At 34.5% G+C, this 26,929-nt stretch overlaps 1 protein-coding gene across 50 annotated transcripts in view; it reads left to right on the top strand.

The window, feature by feature from the left end:
• Nucleotides 1-26,929, top strand: part of SUPT20H (SPT20 homolog, SAGA complex component) — a 39,465-nt gene that overhangs the window by 11,693 nt on the left and 843 nt on the right. For 5 of the 50 annotated variants that reach the window (XM_070239543.1, XM_005601152.4, XM_023621524.2 and 2 more), the window contains exons 8-25: nt 185-301; nt 419-472; nt 2,737-2,876; nt 4,423-4,579; nt 4,675-4,731; nt 6,832-6,903; nt 7,675-7,832; nt 10,305-10,331; nt 10,888-10,920; nt 11,484-11,601; nt 12,145-12,247; nt 12,398-12,556; nt 14,266-14,572; nt 15,062-15,216; nt 17,525-17,580; nt 19,462-19,581; nt 24,824-24,929; nt 26,398-26,501. In XM_070239543.1, coding sequence (XP_070095644.1) covers nt 185-301; nt 419-472; nt 2,737-2,876; nt 4,423-4,579; nt 4,675-4,731; nt 6,832-6,903; nt 7,675-7,832; nt 10,305-10,331; nt 10,888-10,920; nt 11,484-11,601; nt 12,145-12,247; nt 12,398-12,556; nt 14,266-14,572; nt 15,062-15,216; nt 17,525-17,580; nt 19,462-19,581; nt 24,824-24,929; nt 26,398-26,501 — 2,043 coding nt within the window. The remainder of the gene's footprint in view (nt 1-184; nt 302-418; nt 473-2,736; nt 2,877-4,422; nt 4,580-4,674; nt 4,732-6,831; nt 6,904-7,674; nt 7,833-10,304; nt 10,332-10,887; nt 10,921-11,483; nt 11,602-12,144; nt 12,248-12,397; nt 12,557-14,265; nt 14,573-15,061; nt 15,217-17,524; nt 17,581-19,461; nt 19,582-24,823; nt 24,930-26,397; nt 26,502-26,929) is intronic. The other 45 variants (XM_070239565.1, XM_070239563.1, XM_070239564.1 and 42 more) reach the window with 15 other exon arrangements.

The raw sequence follows: 26,929 nt of genomic DNA, 5'->3' as shown, positions 1-26,929 counted from the left end.
TGATGAAGATAAAATAATTCCTCTTAAAAGGTTTATGTAAATCTACCAAGGAAGTCCATTTGAGAGTATGTGAGTGGCCGGAAACATTGCACAAGAGTGTAAAGAACCTGAAAGATTCTCTATAAACCCACTTATTTAGGCTTTTGAAAAATGGCATTTACTTAAATATTTTCACTCAAAACAGGTTAATATTTTTCATTGTGGATGTGTCATAGCAGAAATACGTGACTACAGGCAGTCCAGTAATATGAAATCTCCTGGTTACCAAAGTAGGCACATTCTCTTACGTCCAACAATGCAGGTAAAGAATGTTCACTTAAGTATTGTTCTTAGATTTTATTTGGAGTTCTAACCTAAAGTCGTTATATGTTTGCACACCTATACATTAATGTGTTCTTTACATTTTTATTTTCTCTAGACTTTAATCTGTGATGTACATTCAATTACAAGTGATAACCACAAATGGACCCAGGTTGGTTATTTTGTTTTTTAATCCCAAACAGGCAAAATATAGGATGAAACAATACTTACCATTAAGTTAAACAACGGATATTTTCTGCTGGCAATTTTATTCATGAGTAAAGTTTGGGATTCCTGTATGAGCTTTAGAAGTTAAGGATCTCTTCATACAAGCAGTAATTCCTTAAGGGACTAAAACAGTTCAGTCTCAGTTCCTTTAAGACGTGGTGAAATAGGGTGAGGTTGACCTGATCTGCCCAATGTGAAACTTGGGTTTTTATCCCCTCTGAAACAGAAGAATAATGTTTTGTTTGTACCTTAGGTACAAATACTGATTTTCTTTTATCTAGAGTTCTAAAGCAAGCCTAGCGTTTTTGCCATTCATCCTGATTGTAGCACTAGGGGACCACTCCTACCCCTGAAACAGCCAGGTAACCCTCTAGGGCTTGCTCACTATATATGAGGTTCCCACTCACAGGAGTGTTCACTTATTTCTCTGCCACCATAGAGAGGAATAGTTACTAAACCAAAGAGAATATCGATAATGAGAATTATTCTATCTGAAATATGATTATAAAGTAAGATTCAGTTCATCAGTAACTATCAAGTGTTGTATTTTAGTTTGGGCTATAATCTTTTCATTTACAAGAAGGTTAAAAGCTATTAAAAGAAAATTCAAAAATAAACTCATTGGTCATCATTGGAGGTTGCTAGGGTATCAGTTTTCTTACTCTGAAGATTCATAAAGAGAGCAACGAAAGCATTTATTTGGCCTTTCCTGTATGAACTGTATGTTAGGTAGCCAAATAGTAACTAAGGGAAAATTCTTCTTTAGAAAAATTCAAGCTAATAGTTACAAGAGAAATGATAAACTTTTAAAAATATCAACTTGGAAATCTTAATCTATACAGCTATACTTCTTAGATGTGAAAAACTGTTGGATTATAGGTTCATGGGAATTTTTGTAATGCAGAGATATGACTAAGCCCACTGGTATGAAAATGGGACACATCATTGTGTGCCTTCTAATGCATGAGAAAGTACACGGTAGTACCGGTGAAAAATGCTTGTCTAAAACACTAGAACCTGAATTAAACCAAGCCTCTACATCTAACAGTTTGTAGGCAATTCAAGGAATAAAAGAAACCGTTAAAGGACATGATGAGGAAGCAACCACCAGATGCAGTTAAATGATACCATGAGAAAGCAGCTGGTCAAATCCAACAACTCAATTGCATGAGGAAAGAAAAAAAGATCGGGGGGAGAAGTGATCATTACAGAATAAAAAAAGATGTTTAAGAGAGAGAAAAACCAAATACAATGCACACGGTTTGTTCAAGTTCAAATTCAAACAAACTGACTGAAAATACACTCCTGAAATAATGGGAAATTTAAATCTGGACTGATTATTAGAGGTCCTTAGCAGTTAGCAATGCTTGCTGAAGTATTTCAGGTTAAATACAACATCAGAGATGTATTTTAAATTACTCTAGCAAAACAAAAATGAAAAAGTTAGTAGTTAAATGAAATTGAGTGTTGGTACATGTGTGTCATTACACTTCAGCTTTTGTGTATTTTTTGAAAATTTCCGTAATGAAAGGTTGAATGAAACTGTTGAAACAACCAGTGTTGGGTTTTTTGCAAAACTTCTTATTCAGCAATATTAATTGACTAATTTGACTTTAAAAAATTTAGTTATAGCTACTAAAATATTTCAGAGATAAAGCAAAAACAATAGGGTTCAGTAAAGTTACATGATACCAGTAAAAAGCCTGTATCCACTTTGGGATTGGGTTTATAAGGTTTACACAGTATTCGTGTAGTCAGTTTCATTCCTGTAATCAAACAAAGCTGAGTATAGAATGTGACCATTATCTCTTAGTTACTGAAAATGCCACGATCCATCGTACTCTGTAAGGTTTGTCGGGGTGGAGGATTTTATCTGTTTTGCTCACTACTTTAAACCCAACTCCTAGAACAGTACCTAACACATCATAGGTACTCATAGTAAACACATCATAGTAAATATTTGTTGGATTAATGAATAGACACTCTTAACAATTTGACCATTTTGTACACTTTACTAATTACTGAATTTCCATTAGTAATTTCATTGTGCTGTCAAGTTTCTAAAGTTTACAGACTAAAGTTGGAACTTGAAATACCATATTTTACTGTAGTCCTAGGCAGAGTTCCAAGGAATATTTCTAGATGAAGTGGTAAGTATGATTTGAAAATCTTTAATCTGGTGTTGACATGCGCTCTTATACATTTCAGGAAGACAAACTTTTGCTTGAGAGCCAACTGATCCTTGCTACAGCTGAACCACTATGTCTTGACCCTTCTATCGCCGTAACCTGCACTGCAAACAGACTGCTCTATAACAAGCAAAAGATGAACACACGCCCAATGAAACGGTAATTACCTTTGTGGAGTGATAAACCAAAAGATGCTCCTAAACATGTAGCTCTAAATTTGGCTCTTTATGGTCTCTTTTCCCTCCAAAGTATGCAAGTGCTATGATTTTTTTTTTGAAAATAGCATTTTTAATTGCCTTATGTTACTTTTTTTGTGTAAGTATTGTGATTTTTTTAATACCCTTGCTTTCTATTGAAGTGATGCATTCTCTGCATTCTTTTAAAGAACAAACTTCTTAAGCTTCCTAAAAGTTTAGAGCTTGTTCACCAAACAGATAGAGGTTGAGAAGAGACAAGTATGAATGGAAACAATAATTTCTTTACTTCCTAATATCCAGTAACCCATTTAATTTTTATTAATAGCACTTGTTAAAAAAATTCTAAATTTGTTTTTGGGATTAGGGAAAATATCATAGTTTTAAAAGTCAGTTTATAACTAAATGTCTTTTTATAACATGGTAATTTTGTCTTTAAATGTTTTAGCATCTGTTCTTGATAAAATAAAAACACATGTTAATTTGGACTGCAGTTAATAGGTGGCTCAGCACTAGTTCTCTTTACGTAATTGTTTGAGTTGCCCACTTTGGACCTTTTTCAAGTTTGGAAGGGCTCAAAAAACCTATCCACTTCTAAATTCCCTGATTTCCTATTGAAATAATATATGCTGAGGAAAAGGTACAGCTTTGGAAATAGTCAAATAAGTTCATATAGGATCTGTCAGCCGTCCTATGAAGTCTCCTTGTATCTCTATCCACATCTCTCCGTGCCCACTGCCAGTACGTGGTCAAAGCCACTGTCATCTTCATCTTGACTTCTTTAAGAAACTCCTACCTAACTGGTCTTCCTGCTTCCACCTTTGCTCTGCTCGTCTATTCACCATTTAGGCAAACCAGAGTAATTTAAAACCCTCAAAGCAGATCATGCCACCACTTGCTGAAATTCCCTTAACAGAATCCCATCACATTTCACATTAAATCTAAACAAGTTATCATTGATCTGCAAGGCTCCTGTCTCTCTCTCTGACCTCGTCTCCTTCATGGACTCTGGTGCTCTAGTCACACCTACCTTTTGTTCTGTTTTTAAAACAAGCTAAGTTTGTTCCAGCCTCACCACCTTTTTAAATTCTTCTCTCTACTTCAAATGCTGATTTCCTGATCTTTCCATAGCTGGTTCCTTCTCATCATTCATATCTCAGCTCACGTCATTTCTTCAGAGTCCTTCCCCAGCCTAATGTTGCCCTCTCTATCGCTTACCACAGAACCGTGTGTTTTGTTCTCTTACTAACTGCTTTCTGAAATGATCTTACCTGTTTACTTGTGACTGACTGTCTTCCTCTCTCGACTAACAGCTCCAGATAGCAGGAATTTTGTCAGTCGTTTTCATTTTTCTTTCACTAGTGTCCAGAACACTGCTTGGCCAGTGATAGTGTTCTACAGATATTTATTATTTAATTACATATTTAATGCTCACTGATTTAATTTAAATGCATATGTATTCTGAGTTTCTCTTATTAGCTTTGTTTAATTCAAATTTCTTAACATTTCAGGTGTTTCAAGAGGTATTCTAGGTCCTCTCTCAATCGGCAGCAGGATCTGTCTCACTGTCCACCTCCTCCTCAGCTAAAATTACTTGATTTCTTACAAAAAAGAAAGGAAAGAAAAGCAGGTCAGCATTATGACCTCAAAATTTCTAAAGCAGGAAATGTAAGTATGTATTTTTTTTAATGAAACATTATTATGCCGAAAGACTTGCCTTATTTTGGATTTTCAGTATATTTACATTGTTTCTAATTTTTCAGTGTGTAGATATGTGGAAGCAGAGTCCCTGTAACTTGGCCATACCTTCAGAAGTGGATGTAAGTCAATTCATGAATTGCACTTATTTCATAGAAGGTACCTAAGTTTAACTAATGGTAGCTTATACTTTGGGAAAACAAGGAATCTTACATCTTTTAAAAACAAAATAGTTCTTTTTTAAAAAAGCAACTGATCATTTTTAGAAGCTGTATTCTTTCACATTAAGTTGTCTAAGAACGTACTCCCTTAATATAGGTCTGTGTTTAAAGCAGGAATAATAACCAAAGAATTTCAAAATGTGGAAAAAGATGATACATATTACATAATATGCATAAAATGCCTGTGCGTTTTTTCATAATATGTCATCATGATTTCTTGATAGTTAAATTTAAAAATTAATGATATTGGAGCAGTGGCCGAGATTAGGAACCTTTAATGGTAGTCTTTGCTGATCTGTAGTTAACATGAACTATAAATGATCAAAGACAGGAAAGGGGTCTTGGTGAGAGGTCTCTTATTTCTTTTTTTTTTTTTTTAAAGGTTTTATTTTTCCTTTTTTCTCCCAAAGCCCCCCGGTACATAGTTGTGTATTGTTAGTTGTGAGTCCTTCTAGTTGTGGTATGTGGGATGCCACCTCAGCATAGTTTAATGAGCGGTGTCATGTCCATGCCAGGATTCGAACTGGCGAAACCCTGGGCGTCCAAAGCAGAGCGCACGAACTTAAACCACTCGGCCATGGGGCCAGCCCCTCTTAGGTCTTTTATTTTCCTATTTCTTATGTTCCTTTTTATTTTTCATGCAGCTCTTTAAGATTGATTAGTTATTTTAACAGATGTCTGCTCTTCTGCTTGTATATCCTTCTCAGGCTAGCACATGTCTTATTTTATTATCTATGATTTTTTTTTTAAATTGTGAAAAGTACAAAGCCAAAAGCATCAGAGGTAGACTGTATATACAACTCAAGGGAGTAAGCCACATTCTCTTTTGGAAACTTATGTGCTCCTTGAGAAATTCAACCTGAAAAAAGATGTTTAGTGTAAATACCCAAGAGTGGAATTTAGCCCTGGAGGGCAGGCTGGCTGTCTAAAGCAAGGCTTCCCAAACTTTAATGTATGTTCAAATCGCCTGGGTTGCTTGTTGAAGTGCAGATTCCAATTCAACAAGTTGGGCTGAGGCCTGAGATGCTGCTGCTGAGCTTGTAGGTTGCATGGTACTGGGATCCACAGACCACGCTTTGAGTAGCAAAGCCCCAGTACAAAGTTTCTCACTCTAATTCCATCAGAAGAGTCATCTAGGATACCAGTTAAATATACAGATTTCAAGCCCTGCTTCAAACCTACTTACTGAGTAAGGTCTCCAGGGGAGAGAAATGGAAATCTGAAATTGTTACCACGTGCCCAGGTGAGTCTAAGTTACTCTTAAGATTATGGTTACTAGGAAGGTGAGAACATTTGATTCAAATGAACTTGTATGAGATATATGGAATATGTGGTCCAAGTCTGACTAGAAAATTGGAAAGGTTCACAAAAATTTTATCAACTTTAATGTAACTTCCCTCATCTCTTTCCAGTTTTGTCCCCACTGTTACACAACAACTCCTATTCCATTGAAAACCCAGCCAAAGAAAAAGATCCTGGTCCTAATCATCTCTCTGACATTCAAATTTCTCTAAATGACAAGTGTGATAACTTATGGACTAAAAAGAGGCACAGTCCAAAAAAGCAGCTGTGTTTATTAGATTTATTTAATGGCAAATGTTTTATTTTAGAAACCAGTTGGTTTAATTGAATATATCAGGAGAGTTTTAAACTACAATCATGCACCACGTACTGATGTTTCAGTCAATGACAGGCTGCGTATATGACAGTGGTCCCATGAGATTAGTACTGTATATCCTAGATTTATAGTAGGCTGTACCATCTAGGTTTATGTAAGTACACTCGGTGATGTTCACACGACGACTTCATTGCCTAACAGTGCGTTCTTGGAGCATATCCCTGTTGTTAAATGACGCATCTATGTACTTAAGCATAAGTAGTTGGTGATATTGGTGATTCAGTAATTCTTGTGCCAAAAAGTATATTAAGTTACATACATTTTTCTCTTTAGTCATAATAGTGATTCCATTATATCGGCTGTCTCTTAATTTGATTTCTTAGGTGGAGAAATATGCTAAAGTGGAGAAGTCTATCAAATCTGATGACTCACAACCAACAGTCTGGCCAGCCCATGTAAGTAACCATTGCATTCTCCCTTTCTAATGATGCTTTTTCTAATCTGAGATCTGAATTTATTAAACATAAGGTGCAGTTGCCTTTAATTTGGGACCTTCTTTTTTTTAAGGACTTTCTGGGGGATTCAGTAAATTAAAAGAAGGAGCAACTATTTAGTTTTGTTTTTATAAAGTATGATTTCCATTTTAAAGGGCAATTTTATTGCATAACTTCATTTTTACTTTTGGTTGCATATTGCTACTTCTGATTTGTTTTCTGTTTCAACTTAGTAATTAGTAAATTATTCTAAGGGTGTCTCTTAAGAGAAGTGTTCCATGAAAGTTTCCCTAATTGCAATAACCTCTTTAAGGGAGAAATAAGCATAATGTATTAAATTAGGTAAGTCTAGGAGTGAAATGATGAGAGATGTTTTATATGTATAATAGCAGAAAGAATAATGACATATAGAAACAGATCTGTCTTTGAAAGTTGTGTCTTTTTAATATTTAATATTTGCATTCATATGTCCAGTATATGAAATTCTGCCGTATTTCACTCAAGCTTATTCAAGTAAATACCCCATTGGAACTCTGATTTCCAAAGTACCATGTGAAAAAGAATCCTGGGCTTTATTCTAGTAAGCATTCTTGAACAGGTCTATAGCCCAAGTGCCGTGTGTCTTCCTGTTGCCTGGTACAAATTAGTATACAAATTATTCCTGATTTTTGTTAATTCTAATGATATGTTTACTGGAGAAGGTATTTATTTGGGATGCTCTGCCTTTTTCAGGATGTAAAAGATGATTATGTATTTGAATGCGAAGCTGGTAATCAGTATCAGAAAACAAAGCTGACCATTTTACAGTCACTTGGTGATCCACTTTACTATGGTAGAATACAGCCATGTAAAGAAGATGAAGAAAGTGACAGCCAGATGTCTCCATCCCAGTGAGTTCTGTAAATACATGTAATTGACAAAACCAGTCATCGGAGTTTAATTTGCACCTATTGATGAACCATTAATGAATAAAAATTTCCCTTCAAGGATTCATTTGTTGGTTAAATACTCCAATTAGATTTGGCAGTAGTGCTAAGTAAACTTAAATTGTGGTTACCATGTTGTCCAAGAGTTATTTAAAATAGTAATAATTTCTTTTTAGAAACATATGGTATCATTATTTTTATATTTGCTTTGAAGGATATGCCTTCGATATCCCTGTTGGTATGTTTATGTGTTGCCTCTTATGACTTTAACCTCTGAGCATGAAGTGTTTCCAGGCAATATTTTGTTTAAATGGGAGGCAAATTCATTATAAATGTAAAAGTTGTTGAAGATACTTGGTATTTCAGCATTCTGTGTAAGGACATGGATTCTGCTTAGTGTAGTTATTGGCCATAGAAATAGATATAGTTACGGTGCCGGTCTGGTGGCACATTGGTTAAGTGCGCACGTTCCGCTTCAGCGGCCTGGGGTTCACTGGTTCAGATCCCAGGTGCGGACATAGCACTGCTTGGCAAGCCATGCTGTGGTAGGTGTTTTACATATAAAGTAGAGGAAGATGGGCATGGATGTTAGCTCAGGGACAGTCTTCCTCAGCAAAAAGAGGAGGATTGGCAGCAGTTAGCTCAGGGCTAATCTTCCTCACAAAAAAACAGGAAAAAAAAGAAATATATATAATCTTCCAAAACTTATGGAGTACATTTATTTAGTACAAGGTACCAATATTTAGTTTTCTCTTATTTAGATGTAGTTGGCATATAACATTATGCTTTAGGTATGTACCATAATTATTTGATATTTGTATATATTGCAAAATGATCACCACAATATCCATGACCATACATAGTTAAAAATTTTGCGGCGGACCGGCCCAGTGGTGTAGTGGTTGGGTTTGCACGCTCTGCTTCAGTGGCCCAGGGTTCTCAGGTTCGGACCCAACACCACTTGTTAAGCTATCCCTGTGGCAGCATCCCACATAAAACAGAGGAAGATTGGCACAGATGTTAGCTCAGAGCCAGTTTTGCTCACCAAAAGAAAAAAAAAAGTTTTCATATGATGAAAACTTAAGATCTACTCTCTTAGCAACTTTCAAATATACAGTACAGTATTATTAACTATAGTAATACTGTACGTGTATTTATTCTTGTTAGTTTTGTTTTTTTATCAAGTTGATGCTGTTTTGAAAAGAATAAAAAACAAAGAGAGGACCTCAGCAGGAAAAGCAAGGTCCAGGTCTATGTTAAATCATTGATAAAGCCTTACACAAAATGCTAATTGAAACTACACCAGAAAGATGAATTTTAAACATTAACCTCACCAATAACCTACATAAAAGTTGATAGGAAGAAATAGTAGCAATCAGGGAATCCTTGGCTAATTTTTTCACATTAGCAGTTTCTACTGTTGAATACTAAGTAGAAAGATCAGATGTTTTGATTACAGTAGTCCCACCTTACCTGCAGTTTTGATTTCCATGGTTTCAGTTACCCAGTCAACTGCAGTCCGAAAATAGTACATGAAACATTCCAGAAATAAATAATTCGTAAGTTTTAAATTGTGCACCCGTCTGAGTAGCATGATGAAATCTCAAGCCGTTCCACTCTATCCCACCTGAGATGTGGATCATCCCTTTGTCCAGCATATTCACACTGTATATGCTACCTGCCCATTATTCACTTAGTAGCCATCTCCGTTATCAGATCAGCTGTCACAGTGCTTGTGTTCAAAGAACTCTTATTTTACTTCATCCTGGCCCTGAAGCACAAGGGTAGTGATGCTGGCAATTCAGATATGCCAAAGGGAAGCCATAAAGTACTTCCTTTAAAATGAAAAAGGTGAAGGTCTAAGGAAAGAAAGCAGGTCATATGCGGAGGTTTCTAAGATCTATGGTAACTTTTATTACAGTATGTTGTTATAATTGTCTTTTGTTATTAGTCACTGTTAATCTCTTACAGTGCCTAATTTATAAATTAACCTTTATAATAGGTATGTATGTACGAGAAAAAACATAGTGTGTAGGGTTTGGGCTGTTTGTGATTTCAGGAATCCCCACAAGGTCTTGGAATGTGTCCCCCACAGATAAAGGGGGCCAACTGTATCTATATTTTTAAAAATCTTTTCCTTAAAGATATATATTGGTCATTTTAAATAAATTTAACTTTTCTCAAACACAAGGGAATAATATTATTTTTAATAATTAAAAAAAATTGATTCAAAAAGCCAACTGACTAGATGTGTTTGACAAGAAGATAATTGAATTTTTTGCCTTTACATCAGGGAGTCGCTGCAAAAATGCTGCATGATTTATTACCTTCCAGTCATTCTTCCATATTCATAAATTACTTGATTTTAGAACTATGAAGTTGAAGTTTGAGCTGCATTAACCAAGTTTTTTTCTTTTTTTACATTTTATATTTCAGCTCCTCCACAGATGATCATTCAAATTGGTAATTAAAAAATAAACAAACTCACTATTTTAATCTGTTAAGAAATCATATAAATGTCAAACTCTTTAAAAAGACTTGGTAAAGACATTTTATTTGAATTGGCAATAAGCTATCTTCCTTGTCTAAAATATATTCTAAGATCCTGCTATATAGACGTTAATAATGACTTCCAAAATCAAAGGTTGAAGTGAGAGGAAGGCCAAAGGCCCTGCACACCATAGTTCAGGGAGCTTTGCTGTAGGGCAGACACTTACAAGGCACTTGGCAATTTTCAACCCAGATTTTGTTTTGGTACATAAGCTGTGTGCCAAAATAAATCTCTCTAAATTAAGTCAGCCAAATTATTCACAGGATTATTTAATAATGCATGCAAAACTTGGTCATTGCTTCATAAGTTTAAATGTATTTTTAAATTTTTTTTTTATGCTATCTTGGTAGAGTCTAAGTCAATTTGTAAAATTACTATCACTGAAATATGGCAGCCTTCGAAAGTAATCCCAGAGCTTCTTATGACAACTCTTATCTAATACTTTTCTCTCTTTTCTAAACATTTTAGGTTCATTATTGGATCAAAGACTGATGCTGAGAGGTAAAAATATTTGCATCTTTATTTTTGATCTGGATTGATATGAAGTAGTTCACTGTTAGAGGACAGAGAGTACTCTGTTAGGAGTCGAAACTTTGATTTTAGTTATATCTTTGGTATTCTAGGATTTTTTTCATAGAATTAGGAAAATGATAGAAGAATAATGTTTAAAATGTTTTATTTTAAATAAGAAAACTTAGAAATATCTAGGCTAGCTAGGCAAAACAGTTTCTAGGTAGTACTTTAATCAGAATGTAAGTGAAAGTTATTGGGTAATTTCTTTGGCTGCTGATTGGTTAAATAATCCCTGTAATTTCCGTATTAGAAACAAGATACTGAAAGTCTGTGTTTAGATTTTTTATTAGCAAAATGTTTTTGAGCTTTAGCTTGTCATTGAAAAGATTAGGAGAATGTACTTTTAATACAAAGATAAATTGTCTAGTTTTTATCTTCGTGTTGTAATGGAACATTTTTTTCATTAACGGTTATTATTCATTTCCTATATAATAAATTTTTGTTTAAAACACAGTTAGCTAATCCTTATTTGTTTTCCCCTAATATTTCAGGGTAGTCAATCAGTACCAGGAATTGGTTCAGAATGAAGCCAAATGTCCAGTCAAGATGTCACACAGCTCCAGTGGCTCAGCCAGCTTGAGTCAGCTTTCTCCAGGGAAAGACACAGAAGTGTGTTTGATAACTTGTTTGTGCCTAATTGTTTCTCAAGGAATCTGAGAAATATTAAGGACTATTTTTTTGAGGGATGGGGATATTATTTAGTTTTGTTTTTGCTTTTAACTTTTTCTTATTACTATTATTGAACTTTTTATAATGGAAATTTTCAAATTACACAAAGATAAAGGGAAAAATTTAATGAACACGTGTGTATACTAAGCACCTGGTTTCAACAGTTATTATTTTCTGGGAAAAATTTAAGGTGGGCTTTGACCTCATTTAAATCCTCTGCCTTTCTCCCTCAAACCCTTTCATCCCATCTATTACTCAGAAATCCTTTCTTCATTCTTTATGTATACTGTTAATTTATTTCATGGATCTCTTTGTGAAATTATATTCTTCTGTAGCATCTTTAAAACCCAGTCCTTAACCACTAAGAGTACTTTTCAGAGTTTTAAATTGTATGTTTTCATCTAGGTGTTATAGTGTATTAACTTATGAATTTCTGATTTGACCTAAATTTTAACAAGAATACTTAATGTCGCTCTCTCTTAGCAGCCTGAGACTGTGTCAGTTCAGTCTTCAGTATTGGGGAAGGGAGTAAAACATCGACCTCCACCCATCAAACTTCCCTCAAGCTCAGGAAATAGTTCCTCAGGTATTACATTCCTTAGTTTTGTGTAGTCTAGAGTAAGAAACATCATACGATCGTAAATTGTTTTTAAATCTTTGCTCATATTTTGATTTACACAATTCACAGAATTTTGAATTGGGAACCTAGGAAATAACTTTCATGTTCTTCTCGTAGGTAACTATTTTACGCCACAACAGACTAGCAGCTTTCTTAAATCTCCAACTCCTCCTCCTGCTTCTAAGCCACCAAGCCTTTCTCGGAAGTCATCTGTGGATCTCAATCAAGTTAGCATGCTTTCTCCAGCTGCCCTGTCACCTGCCAGCTCATCACAAAGTGAGTCATAAATTCTTGATTAACTCTTCATGAGCTTTTGCGTTAGTGTTTCTTAAAACAGCTTTTTTTCACCAGTGAAATAGTGAAATCTGAATGTACTGTGTACCCAAAATGTATAAGTTTTGAGAAGCTTCAGGCAAATCTCTTGTTGATTGTATGTATTATGTGTTTATTGTAATTGTATTCGTTTTTCTGTATCTATGTATGCACTTTGTGTATACCTTTCTTATAGACTTGCAACCTACACATCTTCTTTAAAAAATTATCTGGTAGTTAAATGTGGCAATAAGATTCCAAAATGCTTTTTATTCCAGTGTACCCTACGATCATTTTACATCTTATGTAAACTATGCAGCTAATAAGAAAAATTGTCCTAAGAGTTGTTGCTGCAGTCCTATCTTTGTCTATGTAAGAAGCCAACTATTTCCAAGGTGGTGGTACAATAAACTGAAAGCTGACTTTTCCAGAACACTCCTACACTCTTATAAATTGTTGTCAGTTACTACAATGTGGTGATGATCATAAAGCACTATTCTGAAGATAGTAAAATGTAATTTTTAATACTGAATATTTTTTTTTTAACATGAAGGAGTTATACAAGAATATTAGGATTGATTTGGGAGAATTTCTTCAAATTAGTAAATATCTGAGATATTTAGGCACCAATTTCCAAAAACTCATTCCAGTTTTTTAGATTTTTTTATAGATAACTAACATGTGCTGAAAGTTTTAGTACACTGCACAGTGATACGGTGGTCTTTGCATTAGATATAAACATCTTCATCTTGATAGCTCAAAAGGTGTAATTTTTCTGCCTTCTTGTTTTGCACAAAGAAAAATTTATAAATTTCCTGAAAGTCTTATTCACACTTCTTATGTTGTGGGTATGGATTATGTTAATCTACTGCACACAGTTGTTACTTTAAGTAAGGGTTGAGTGACAGCTTCTGGACATTCACATTTCTTTCCTTTCTTTCTGCAGGACATGAAAGCTAAAAAAGAAAACACCTCAAGAGCTTTTGGTTTTATTTTTTTGGTTTTTGTTTTTTGTTTTTGTTTTTTTTAAAAAGTTGATAAACTGTGCATACTTCATTCACAACAGATTTTCTATACATTCTACATTTAAACAGAAGTACACAGTTACTGTTAAAGATGCAGTATTATCTATCAAATATTTGCTTTATTACTGTGTTTTGTAAATTTGTTCGTCAGGATAAACTTGATGTGTTAGGAATTAAACATGTATATTTAGGTGCCAAATATGATTGTTAACTGTATGTAATTTATTAAATATGTTCAGAGTTTATCTCAGACTGTTATAGAAAATAAGCAATATTTTTAAACAAAGTCCTAAATTAGTGAAATCGTAAATAATAAAAATTAATTTGAATTCCTTTTAAACTTTTAGGCCAAAGGTAGCATGTAGGAAACTAACTTTTAAATGGGTATTGTGGTAGAATACAAATGTATATTTTCACTGTTACTGTAGTAGCATCTCTGATGGAATTTTTAGGTGATATACTGCATCCTTAATTGTAATTGAGTGTAGCAACACTCATGTATCATGTGTAGAAATTAACACTTGCAGTTAACTGCTTAAAAAAAACTGGAACAAATTGTCAGTGCTAAGTAAGATTCCATTAACCTTATTTTAAAAAGGACTGGCCATTTATAACAAACTAGCAATTTTTATTTTTCTCAATGAGCAGGATCTGGAACTCCTAAGCCATCTACTCCTACACCAACCCCTTCATCGACCCCACACCCTCCTGATGCTCAGAGCTCAACTCCTATTACCCCTTCAGCCACCCCTACTCCCCAAGATTCAGGCTTCACCCCTCAGCCCACTTTGTTAACTCAGTTTGCTCAGCAGCAAAGGTCTCTGAGCCAGGCAATGCCTGTAACGACCATTCCTCTTTCCACCATGGTAACATCTATAACTACAGGAACCACGGCCACCCAGGTCATGGCAAACTCTGCTGGACTTAACTTCATCAATGTAGTGGGCTCTGTTTGGTAAGTTTGCATTGATGCCCTGATTTTTTTTTTTGAGATATTCTTACCAATCTGAGTAAATTCTTCTTTGTAAAATTAAGAACAAATTGCATATTACTGAAAGAAAATAGTTTAGATATGGATAGAAGCTGTCTCAACAAGTATGTTTTAATTTTGGGTGATACATCTATTAACATGCACTGCGATGATACTGCTATGCATTGACAGCAGCTTTGATTTTCCTGTTTCTCCTCTGCATTACTATCTTTTAATCCCTTGATTAGCACTTTACTCTTCCAAATTATATTTTAAGCCTTGATAAATATTGACTTAATTTTAGTCAACCTTGCTGTCACTTTTCTAGTGTAAAAATGAAACTGAGCCTGGAAATTGATATTTCAGACAGAAATATCTAATTGTGTTTATTTATTTTTTAATCCAAGAGATTGTTATATGGCTGATTTTTCTTTTTGTAGTGTAGGTTTAATGCTTTGTCTTATTCTCCTGCAGTGGAGCTCAGGCTTTGATGAGTGGTTCAAACCCTATGCTGGGCTGTAACACTGGTGCCATAACTCCTGCAGGAATAAACCTGAGTGGCCTTCTACCCTCAGGAAGTCTGCTACCAAATGCATTGCCCGGTGCAATGCAGGCAACTTCTCAAGCAGGTCAGAATATTGGAAATAATAACCTCTTAAAAAATTAAAGTACATCTAATGTGAAAAATGTCGTTTTAAACATATTATTAAAGACATTTAATGTCCTTATTTCATGAAATATTATGTCACAGGTATTTCATTTCAAAAGCCTTTAAAGTTCTGATATTTGAATTAAAAACCATCTAGCAATCAACTTCTGTGAAGAAATTTGGTAAGCCTGTAAGTCTGCAAATCTTTGCCTTCCAAACATTATAATGAAATTAACTTTGATAGTCTAATTGTTGTCAGTGTACTCCTATTCTGAGTAAAAGAAATATATTTTGAAAACCTACACTGTGCAAGAAAGGCAACATAGCATGGCAGTAACAGCCTAGGTTCTGGAGCCAGACTGCCTGAGTTTGAATCCCAGTTGTGCAGTTTCACATACCTTTGTGCCTCAACGTTTCTCATAAATAAAATGGGGATAATAATACCTTACCTCGTGGTTGTGAGGATTAAATGAGGAAATACAGATAAGGTGCTTAAATTGTGCCTGAGACATGATAAGCATTTTAAAATATTTGCTGTGATCATCATTAGTGGTAGTAGCTTTATTGTAATAATAATTATTACGTAAAGCATCAAAAATAACTATAACCATTTGAATTTGGTAAACTCACAATACAAAAAGGGGATAATTTGTAACAACAAAAATATAGAAGGAGAAGAGGTAAGAAAATACATTGTAGTATCTTGGACCATCCAGTTGCTTACTACTGAGAAAAAATTTAACAGGAAGAATAAACTTGACATAGTAAGAAAAATTTATCTGAAACTTTCTATGAGTTATGAGAAAGAGAACCCAAAGAATATAAAGATGTTAACATATTGCTGTGATTTCTTAATTTCCAAGTTATGTTCTTATTTTAATGTGCACAAATGTGCTCTAGTGGCAGAAGCCATGCAAGTGGAATCAGATGTTGAATTTAGGATGTTTATATTTACATGTAACTCTACCAGTTACCTGTGGCTCCAAGTGCTAACGGTGGGTCCTGAAAGAAGTTACTTAATTTTTTTCCCCTAGCCTCAGTTTCATCTGCTCTTTTTAAAATATGAGTAAAAATATCTAACTTCAGTTGGTACTTGTGAGAAATAAATGAAGTGTTTTGAAAGTGCCTCTGGTAAGCTATAAAGCATTGTATAGTTGTCATCCACCCTTAATGGAAGTTATGCCATTTCTTTTCATGAGAATTCCTGAAGAGGATGTCAATATTGTCATATTTTCATCTGATTATGCTTTTTCAGTTTCTTATGCAAGGCTTTCATACTATCACCTGTGAATTTCCTGCCTCTTATCTTTTTAAAATAACAGTTGTCTGCTAGATACGTTTTTAATTAGTGTTCAAATTGGTATATTTTGTTCATGAGCAAAATATACACATACTTTGAGATCGAGGTCAGCAAACTAGAGCCCAAAGTCCAAGCTAAGAATGGTTTTACGTTTTTAAAGATTTGTTAAAAAAAGAAGAAGAACAATATGCAGCGGAGGCTGTATGTGGTCTACAAAGCTTACTAAAAAAGTTTGCCAAACTTTACTTTATGATGTACTCTATGTTGGGTCACAGATTTGAGGGAATAAGTTCAGATTTAACAGCATTCTTGTCTGACTTTCAGTTTGATCCTTACACAGAACCCATCATTCTTTAGCATTATTAATATTAACATTTGTACTTTAAAAAATAGTGCAAGGTAAGGGCTGGCCCAGTGGTGCTCTCTACTTCGGCGGCCTGGGGTTCACCTATTCAGGTCCCAGGTGCGGACCTGCACACCATTTGTCAAGCCATGCTGTGGCAGGCGTCCCACATATAAAGTAGAGGAGGATGGGCAGGGATGTTAGCTCAGGGCTAATCTTTCTTCACAAAGAAAAACACAAAGTACACTGGTTTTCAGAGATTATTATTGTATACTACTTAGCACTGAGGAATGTAAATAGTTGCCAGTACCTGAAATGTATTTGCACAACAGCAATAGTTGTATTATATTCGTGGTGTCTGCATACTTCTAGACTAATTTCTCTCACCAACAGTCAAAATTGTGATAAAGAAGTCTCAGTTTCTGAAATACAGAATATAATGTACATGTACTGATCCATATCTTTGAACAAGATCTCAGTGTTAATAAACACTATGAAAAATTTTTTTAAGGTATTTTAAAAGTATAAAAAATAAGCCCATCTATGCAGAAAGTACTTAGTGTTGTATTTATATATACTAAAACATAAAATATTTTCAAGTCTAAGAAACTTAATTCCATTATAACCATGAGTTTTATTTAACAGGTGTTCCATTTGGCTTAAAAAATACTTCAAGTCTCAGGCCCCTAAATCTGCTTCAGGTAAACCTGAAACACTGCTTTCGATTCAAGTTTTTGTACTTTGATTTTTTTTTTAACTGTGTATATCTATACATTTCAGCATTTGAAATTTTGAGGTTGTTCACAGTCTTCCAAGGATGTGGTTACTATTGCTACCTTTGCTTGGTCAAATGCATAAGGAGAAAGAATCAGTATTCAGCACCCCTGCCTAATCAAGAACTAGCTGTTCCAATGGGGAGAATTAACAACTACCAAGGAGGATACTTGCCTACAAGAGCAGCAGTAGATATACTTAGAAAATAATTCCTCTCTCAGCAGACATTTTATGTATTTATATATGTATTACTTACTGTTTGCTTAAAACAGATTTTGTGCTTGAATAGAGATTTTAAAAATAAGTATGTGTTCTTTTCCTGAGGAGAATATGATTTCTTAGCATAATGCCAGACACCTAATAGTCATTCAGTAAATGTTTATTAGATTACAGTTTCTGTCTAATGATGAGGCTTTTCTTACACGTTATCACTGTTAACAGATAGAGAGTGAAGGTGGAGAATTTAGTACACATTGTGAATTTACAATATTCTGGGTGTTATGCTAGGTCTTTGGATTTAAGGATGGAGTCCAGTATTAAGCTAGTAGGTTGGAAAATGGGATTATCTACAGAGAAGTTTTGGAAAGGTAGACATGAATATAAAGATCTGGAGACACAAAATCACAGAGCTGTGGATTATTGGGAAATGACAATAACAGATCAACCCCAGAAATAACAAATTGAGAAATGCGTTTAGAGCCAAAACTTAAAATGTTTCTTAGAGAAGATGCAAACAGTGTCAGTATTTACAAGCTAATTACAGAACAGTTTACTTGTAATATGCTCAAACCACAGATCACATTGCTTTATTGAGCCAACTTTCCTCCATATTGCTGTTGGAATTTCTCTCAGGGATCATCAGTCTCAGTGTTAACAGGAGTGGAATTCCTTAATAACACTAATAATAAGAAATAAGGACAAACCCACCATATAAATTAATTATATTTTGCTACATTTATTATCTGAGGAAAGAGCATTTGACCTGTGCTGTGTCCAAATTTCCCTAAGAGTGAGCTGTGCTGAGTGTAGAGATTTTGACCCAAGGACACCTTTTTTTGACTCTACAGACCTGAAAGTTCTGTGTTTGGTAGCAGTTGCTTGAACTTTGTCCTGATGACTTGAAAATGCTTATAACTTAAACCCCTATAGAATGAATAAAATAGAAAAAGCATTTGTTTCGTGATGCACTTGGAATGCATAATTTTAATTTTTAACATGGAGTTTTCTGAATGCTTCTTTAAAAAAGTGTGTGGGTTTTTTTAAAAATCAATTTAGATTTAGAATAACAGCAAGTAATGTTTCCATATTAAGTATGGACATCTAATACATTTTCTTTTCAGCTTTGGAATTCCTCACTATGGTGTATAAGAATCCATGCATTTCTGGGTTTTGGCAAAGCTGGAAGAAATTTTCAGAGATGAGTTTTCTTAATATATATCTCTGATTATCAGTAGCTTGTTCATATTTTCTAATGCATTTAATGCTGCTTTATATTGATGTATTAGAAAAGTTAAATAAAAGCAGTATGTATATTTGGATAACTAGCTATTAACTTGAAGCAGATTTATGTTGGAGAGTATTAACATATTTGAAAGCCCAAAGTAATAGCACTTAAAAATTGTTTTTAAAAAGATTTTTTTTATTTAAGAGCAAGGTACTTGGTCTGTTTTGATGTTTGTTCACCTGTGTTTCCTGAATCTCTAGAAGAATGCCCAACACATAGTGAATGTTCCAAAAATGTTTGTAGAATAAATAAATTTAAATAATGTGAAATTGGCTAATTAATTAATTTTTGTTTAAATTCTTAGCTTCCAGGTGGTTCACTCATTTTTAACACTCTGCAGCAGCAGCAACAGCAGCTCTCTCAGTTTACACCACAACAACCTCAGCAACCCACAACTTCTAGTCCTCAACAGCCAGGGGAGCAGGTATGTGCTTTCTCTCCTTCCATATGCTTTGTGTTAGTAGAATTGTTATAGAAACATTTTTTGGTATATTCCGAGCGTATTTCAAGTGCTTTTATTTAGTTATTCAAATAAACATTTACTTACTGTTTTTCTTTATTAACAATAGTAGCTATCAGTTATTGGGTGGGTATTTCTAATTCTCACAATGGCCATAATGAATAGATAATGATACTTCCATCTTGCATAGTACAAAACAGATTCAGGTGAATAACTTGCTCATGGCCCTACAGTGAGTGGCAGAGCAGGAATTCAAGCCCAAATCTTTCTGCCCTTATAGGCCATGTATTTTCTACCCAATCATCATTCTTCTGTTTACAATATTTTGTCTCTTAGAATAGAGATCTTCCTCTTAGCATGAAGCTTAGGGCAGAGGGAAGATAGACAAAAGCAAATACTTGTCTATTGCCAAATAGAATGAAATTAAATAAGAAAAAAGAAGGAATTACAAGGTTTTCTGAACCTTTGCTATACTTAGGGATTATCTGAAAAACTAAAAACTGCTGATTCCTGGGCCCAACCCTAGTGTCTCTCTTAGCTCACAATTAAATATATGAAATGTTTACCATCAGTCCTTCTGCCAGAGATTCCCCAGTCAAGTCTTTGTTGGGTAAAGTTCATCCTCTAATAGATTTCTCAGGAAGGGCACATTTAGAACTTTTTTTTTTATTCTTAACACATGAGGGATTACTTGGCTGGATATAAAATTCTTGATTTGCACTTTCTTTACATTTGTTTTTAATTGTGGTAGAATACATGTAACATAAAATGTGCCATATAACCATTTTTAAGCGTGCAGTGTAGTAGTGTTAAGTATATTCATATTGTTGTGCATCTCATCTCCAGAACTTTTTCATCTTGTAAAACTGGAACTCTGTACCTATTAAACAGTAACTCATTTCCCCCTCCCTCCAGCCCTGATAACCATCATTCCTTTTTTTTTGTCCACTTTAAAAGATTTTTAACTTTTAAGTTGTTTTCTAAATCAACTTTTTGTTGTTTTTAAGCTCTAAATTATTTTTTTTGTACTGATTCTTTTTTTAAAATTGAAGGTAACATTGGTTTATAACATTATATAAATTTCAGATGTACATGAGAATATTCAACTTCTGTATAAACTACATTGTGCTCACCACCAGAAGTCTAGTTGCCATCCATCACTGTACACATATTCCCTTTACTTTCTGTTTCTGTGAGTTTGACTACTTTAGGTACCTCATATAAGTGAAATCATACAGTATTTGTCTTTTTGTAGTGGGCTTATTTCATTTACATAGTGTCCACAGGGTTCATCAACATCGTAGCATGTGTCAGAATTTCCTTTTTAAGACTGAATAATATTCCATTGTATTTATATACCACGTTTTGTTTATCTCTTCATCCATAGATGGGTGTTGGGGTTGCTCCCATCTTTTGGTTATCATGAATAACGCTTCTATGGCTACACCATTTTACATTCTCACCAACAGCACATGAGGGTTCCAGTTTCTCCATATCCTAACAAGTTTCAACAGTTGTTATTTTCTGGTTTTGGGGGGGTTTTTTTGATAGTAGCCATCCAAATGGGTGTGAGATGATACCTCATTGAGGTTTGGATATGCATTTCCATAATAATTAGTGATACTGAGTATCTTTTCATATACTTGCTGGCTATGTGTATATCCTCTTTGGAGAATTGTCTTGTGGGGTCCTTTGCCCATTTTTTCAATTGGGTTATTTGCTTTTTTTGTTGTTGAGTTGTAGAAGTTCTTTATAGAGTCTGGATAGTAATCCTTTATGAGATGTATGATTTGCACATATTTTCTTCCACTCTATGGGTTGCCTTTTCACTCTTGATTGTGTCCTTTGATGCCCAGAGGATTTTAATTTTGGCCTAGTCCATTTTATCTGTATTTATTGTTGCCTCTGCCTTTTGTGTGTCATATTGAAGAAATCTTTGCTAAGTCCAGTGTTAAGAAGCTTTTTCCTTATGTTTTCTTCTGAGGGTTTTATAGTTTTAGATCTCTTCCTTTAAATTTATTGTAATACTGCTGCCCACTGTTAATTTGCTTTGTATGTTTTTGGGAAGTCTGACATCAGTCTCTACAATTATCTTGTTTTTGTAAGTTATTGATTAGTTTGCCTAGAGGCCCTGAAAATTTGTCTTTATCTTTAAAGTGTATAATTCTCATTAGGATATGTGTCAAAATTTACCTTCCATGTCTTTCCTATGGCCCCTTTTAATATGTGGATTCAGGTCTTTATTTCTGGAAGCTTTTCTTGGACTGTAGTTTTAATTTGCTCTTCTTATTCTAATTTCTTAAAGTGGACGTTTAGATTATTGAGGCCTTTCTTTTCTAAAATAAACATTTAATGTTATGAATTTCCTTCTCAGAACTGCTCGAGCTGCTTTCCACAGATCTTGATATGTGTACCTTCATTTTCATTCGAGAGTATTCTCTAATGTCCCTCATGAATTCCTTTTAAATCCATGGGTTATTTAGATGTGTGGTGTTTGATTTCCAGATATTTGGGAATTTTCCAGATACCTTTCTTTTTTAAAGATTAGCACCTGAGCTAACAACTGTTGCCAGTGTTCTGTTTTTCTCCCCCTTCTTGTTCTCCCCAGAGCACCCCAGTACATAGTTGTATATTCTAGTTGTAGGTCCTTCTGGTTGTGCTGTGTGGAATGCCACCTCAGCATGGCCTGATGAGCAGTGTCATATCTGCGTCCAGGATCCAAAGTGGAGCACACGAACTTAAGCACTCAGCCACGGAGCCAGCCCCTCCAGATACCTTTCTGTAATCGATTTCTACTTTAATTCCATTGTGGTCTGAAGACATATTTTCAGGTCTTTTAAGTTTATTGAGGTTTTTTTTTAATGGTCTGGGTGAATATTCCTATGTGCCTGAAAATATATGTGTTCTGCTGTTGTTAGATGGAGTATTCTAAAATATAAGATGAATCAAGTTGTTTAATGGTGGTGTTCAGGTCTTCTGTGTCCTTACTGATTTTCTTTTTACATGTTATATCAATTATTTAGAGTAGTGCTAACGTCTCCAACTAAAATTGTTAAGTTTTCTGTTTCTCCTTTCAGTTCTATCAGTTTTTTGCTGAAGGTTGTTGTTTTGAAGCTGTGTTGCTAGGTACACATGTAGTATTGTTATTTCCTTAATTGACACCTTATCGTTAATAAATGACCTTCTTCATCTCTAGTAATATTTCTTGTTTCTTTCTTTTGATTAATGTTAGCATGATTCCAGGTTGTTTGAGAATATTTAATTCCATTTGTGGTGTCTTGCAATTTTGTTTAGATTTGTGGGGTGTTTTTAGGGGGAGAATCTGTGCCAGCTGGGTTTTGTTATGTTTCTGCATTTTGGGCTTTTTCTTTTATTTTCTAAATCTGTTACAGAAGGGATGTGGTCTCGTTTTTCCTATTCTAATTTATTTCATGAGCAGAGTTCTGAGTTCAAGTGTCCTCTTCTGTCAGTCTGTCAGTTCTGTGCTTTTCTGTGCAGTTTCTTTCTATATCCAGGGAGGTCCCTCAAGAAAAATGTCTTGTAACTTTTGAAATGTTTAACTTGTATTATATACTGAAATGTTATTTCAGACACCATTTTAGGTGGTAGGAAAGAATATCTTTTTCAGAGCAGAAGATTTTAGTTTCGATGAAGTCTGAATTATCAGTTTATTTCTTTTATGGATTGTGCTTTAGGTGTTATGTCTAAGAACTCCTCACCTAACCCCAGGCCTGAAAGATTTTCTCCCGTTTTAACAGTTTTATAGTTTTTCATTTAAATCTATGATCCATTATCAGTTAATTTTGTATAAGGTGTGAGATTTAGGTGAAAGTTTACTTTTGGGGGTGGGATATGGATGTGCAGTTGCTCCAGCACCATTTATTGAAAAAGCCATCCTTCCTCAATTGAATTACTTTTGCACCTTTGTGAAAAGTCACTTGGCTGTGTTTGTTTAGATAGTTTCTGTATTTGTTTGGCTATTTTCTGTGTTCTCTCTTCCATTCCACCAATCTATGTATTTATCCCTCTGATGATACCACACTGTCTTGGTTACTTTAGACTATACGGTATTGGGCAGTGATTCTTCCCATTGTATTCTTCTTTTTCAAAATTGTTTCGCTATTCTAGATCCTTTGCCTTTCCATATAAATTTTAGAATTATCTTGTCTATATCTACAAAAAACCTTGCTGGGATTTTTTTAAAGGAATTGAGTTAAACCTATAGGTCAGTTTGGGAGAAACCTACCATCTTTACTCTGTGAGTTTTGCAGTCCATGGGTGTAGTATGTCTCTAGCTAGTACACAGTCAGCTAGTTTTCAGCATACAAGTCCTATATATGTTTTGTAAATTTATACCTAAGTTCCCCGTTTTTTTTTTTTTTTTGAGCAATTGTAAATGGTATGTTTGAGTTTCCACATGTTCATTGTTAGTATATAGAATTGACTTTTGTATGTTTTTCTTGTATTCTGCAGTCTTACTGAACTCACTTGTTAGTTCTGGGGGCTTTTTTGTAGATTACTCAGGATTTCCTTTTTAGACAGTCATGCCATTTGCAATGAAGGATAATTTTATTTTTTCCATTACAGTCCATTACAGTGCCTTTTATTGACTTACTGTGCTCACTAGAAATTCCAGTATAGTGTTGCAGAGTGTTTTAAGCCTTAAAAAGTAGTTCGTGTTTTTTTAAAGATTGGCACCTGAGCTAACAACTGTTGCCAAGTTTTTTTTTCTCTTTCTGCTTTTTCTCCCCAAATCCCCCCAGTATTTAGTTGTGGGTCCTTCTAGTTGTGGCATGTGGGATGCCACCTCTGCGTGGCCTGATGAGTGGTGCCATGTCCATCCTCGCCCAGGATCCAAACCAGCGAAACCCTGGGCTGCCACAGTGGAGCAGGTGAACTTAACCACTTAGCCACAGGGCCAGCCCCTAAAAAGTAGTTTTGATGAAGCTTTATAGAAGCCTTAGGCTGTATTGTTAATAGAGGATCAAACAAACGAATATAGAATCAATTCAGAATAATTAGGTTTTATTTTTTTGCTTTTAAAATACATAAATTTATTCTTACTAATTCGAAATATCTTTGAAGTCTTTATGTTACTCCTTTTATAAGTCTGATGTTCCTCATACAGGAAAAAATACTAGTTTCTTTTCACCACTTCAAAATTGTTTTTATTTCTAAACAAGTTATTTATTATTTTTTTATTCAGGGTTCTGAACAAGGTTCAACCAGCCAAGAACAGGCCTTATCTGCTCAGCACGCTGCTGTTATTAACCTTGCTGGAGTAGGAAGTTTTATGCAGTCACAGGCAGCTGGTTGGTATCTTCGTAACTTCATATCTTGAATTTACTGAAAGTATCTGTAATCCATTTGGTATCTCACCATTTTAATTACTACTTTTCCTTCTCTTGCAAGCAGTAACTAGGAAAAAGTATAGTTTTATTTAATGTGTGAGCTATTAAATTGATGGCCCTCAGATTTTTTCATTAACTTGACAGTTGATTAATTAAAAGTGCTTTGACCAATATATTAACAGCAGTTGTTTCCTTCATGTTACAGTTTGTTGGCAAAATTTCATACAATTTTCAGACTTATAGGAAACTGCCAAAGCTGTTAACTCTTCAGGTTTCCTCGGTTATTGAGACTGCATTTTTCTAGATCACATAATCTTTTGTTTCATTCTGGTAGCTTGCAGTTGCATGAATTAAGACTTAATGGTCAGTCACATAATTTATGTAAGCCACTTTTATCATTTGTAAAAAATTAGGTTATACTGAATGCTTGCTCACCTCTTCTAGCAGTAAATGGTGAACCAGATTTACCTTTAATGAAGATTATCTTGTCAAATGAAGACAGTAATTAGAAGTTTACATTTAATTAAAATTAATAAGCCACATGAATAAGAAAGTTATGATAGCATTTGAGGATTAAATGAATGAACCTGTTGTCAACATTTTGAATTATCACTGGGCTTTACTACAATGCCTTTAGAATCCTATACAACTCCCAGTGTCTAAAATTTAATCTGCAAGGTCTTAACAAAAGTTCTAATTTAGAGCTAGTGAATTTCCAAATGGAAATTTATGATAACTCTTTACCACACAAGTTATAAGTTTCCTAAAATAGCTGGAGTATAATTTAATGGTAAGACCTGTAGGCTGAGAAATCATGAGAATGTTCCTAGATCCAGATCTGCCACTACTTACTTTTGAGTGAGTTACTCAAACCATTAGGCCTGAAGTTTCCTCATCTGCACAGTGAGAGTTGAACTGATTATTGTGGTCCCACCCAGCTCAAAGAGGAATAATGCAGTCTCAGTTCACCACCTTTGTTGCTTATGGTCTGATACTTGTTGTAGCATCTTTAGTTTAAAGCACTTGTTCACCAGTTTTGTCATTATGGTAGTTTGGATTTCTCCCAAACCCCTTTCCTATTTCATTGATTATATTTTAAAACAGCATACTGTGGTTTACACTTTGCAAGAAAGCCTTCTCAACAAAATAGCATTAGTATGAAATTTCATTGAGATGCAAGAAAAGAGAGGGATACAATGCTTTGGCACATGTTTACTCCCTTCCCTTTCATGTCCAGGAAGTTCTGTAATCAGTGGTACCCTCAACTAACAGGAGACTATACTAAATTTATTCTGAAATGTCTGTGATTTGATACTTAAGATTAATCATACTGATAACTTTTCTATTTCATTTTCTGTGTTGTCCTTTTCTAACCCTGGTAGCCTTCAAACTTTTTGACTGGCCTGCTTTCCCCTTCTCCTCTCTGTAGTGTTGTCTCAGCTTGGCTCTGCCGAGAACAGACCTGAGCAAAGCCTTCCTCAGCAGAGATTCCAGCTCTCCTCTGCCTTTCAACAGCAGCAGCAACAGATACAAGTAATCCAGCAACTTCACTCTGATTACATTTTTAAAGATACTCTGCTCCAAAAGTACCTCAAAATACCTTCAGTTTTATTTTACTGTCTTTTAAGACTATACAGTAATTGGTAAATAATTTAGCAAATTTTATGTAAAAGTTTGACATTTTTTAGCTAGTCAACTTGGAGCACTGAATATGTTTTGTACATTTAAGCCATACTCTTTCCTTAATTTAAAATCTTTCATGAAGTGCTGGTGGCACATTGATGTACATTTTTGGTAGTTTCCAGTATATTTTGAAATAGACAGTTTTAAGTGCCAATGGTTAACTTTTTATTACTGTACTGCAGAAAAAGGCAAGTATACCAGTGTTCCTATTAGTAAATGTCATACTGTTTTAGAAAAATGTTATTCCATTATTTTAGAAGTCAGCATTTTATAGTTGA

This window comes from Equus caballus, chromosome 17 (genome assembly GCF_041296265.1).
Source record: "Equus caballus isolate H_3958 breed thoroughbred chromosome 17, TB-T2T, whole genome shotgun sequence".
In the NCBI taxonomy this organism is placed as follows: Eukaryota; Metazoa; Chordata; class Mammalia; order Perissodactyla; family Equidae; genus Equus; species Equus caballus.
The sequence above is the reverse complement of the archived record's forward strand: the minus strand, read 5'-3'. Positions and strand labels throughout refer to the sequence as shown.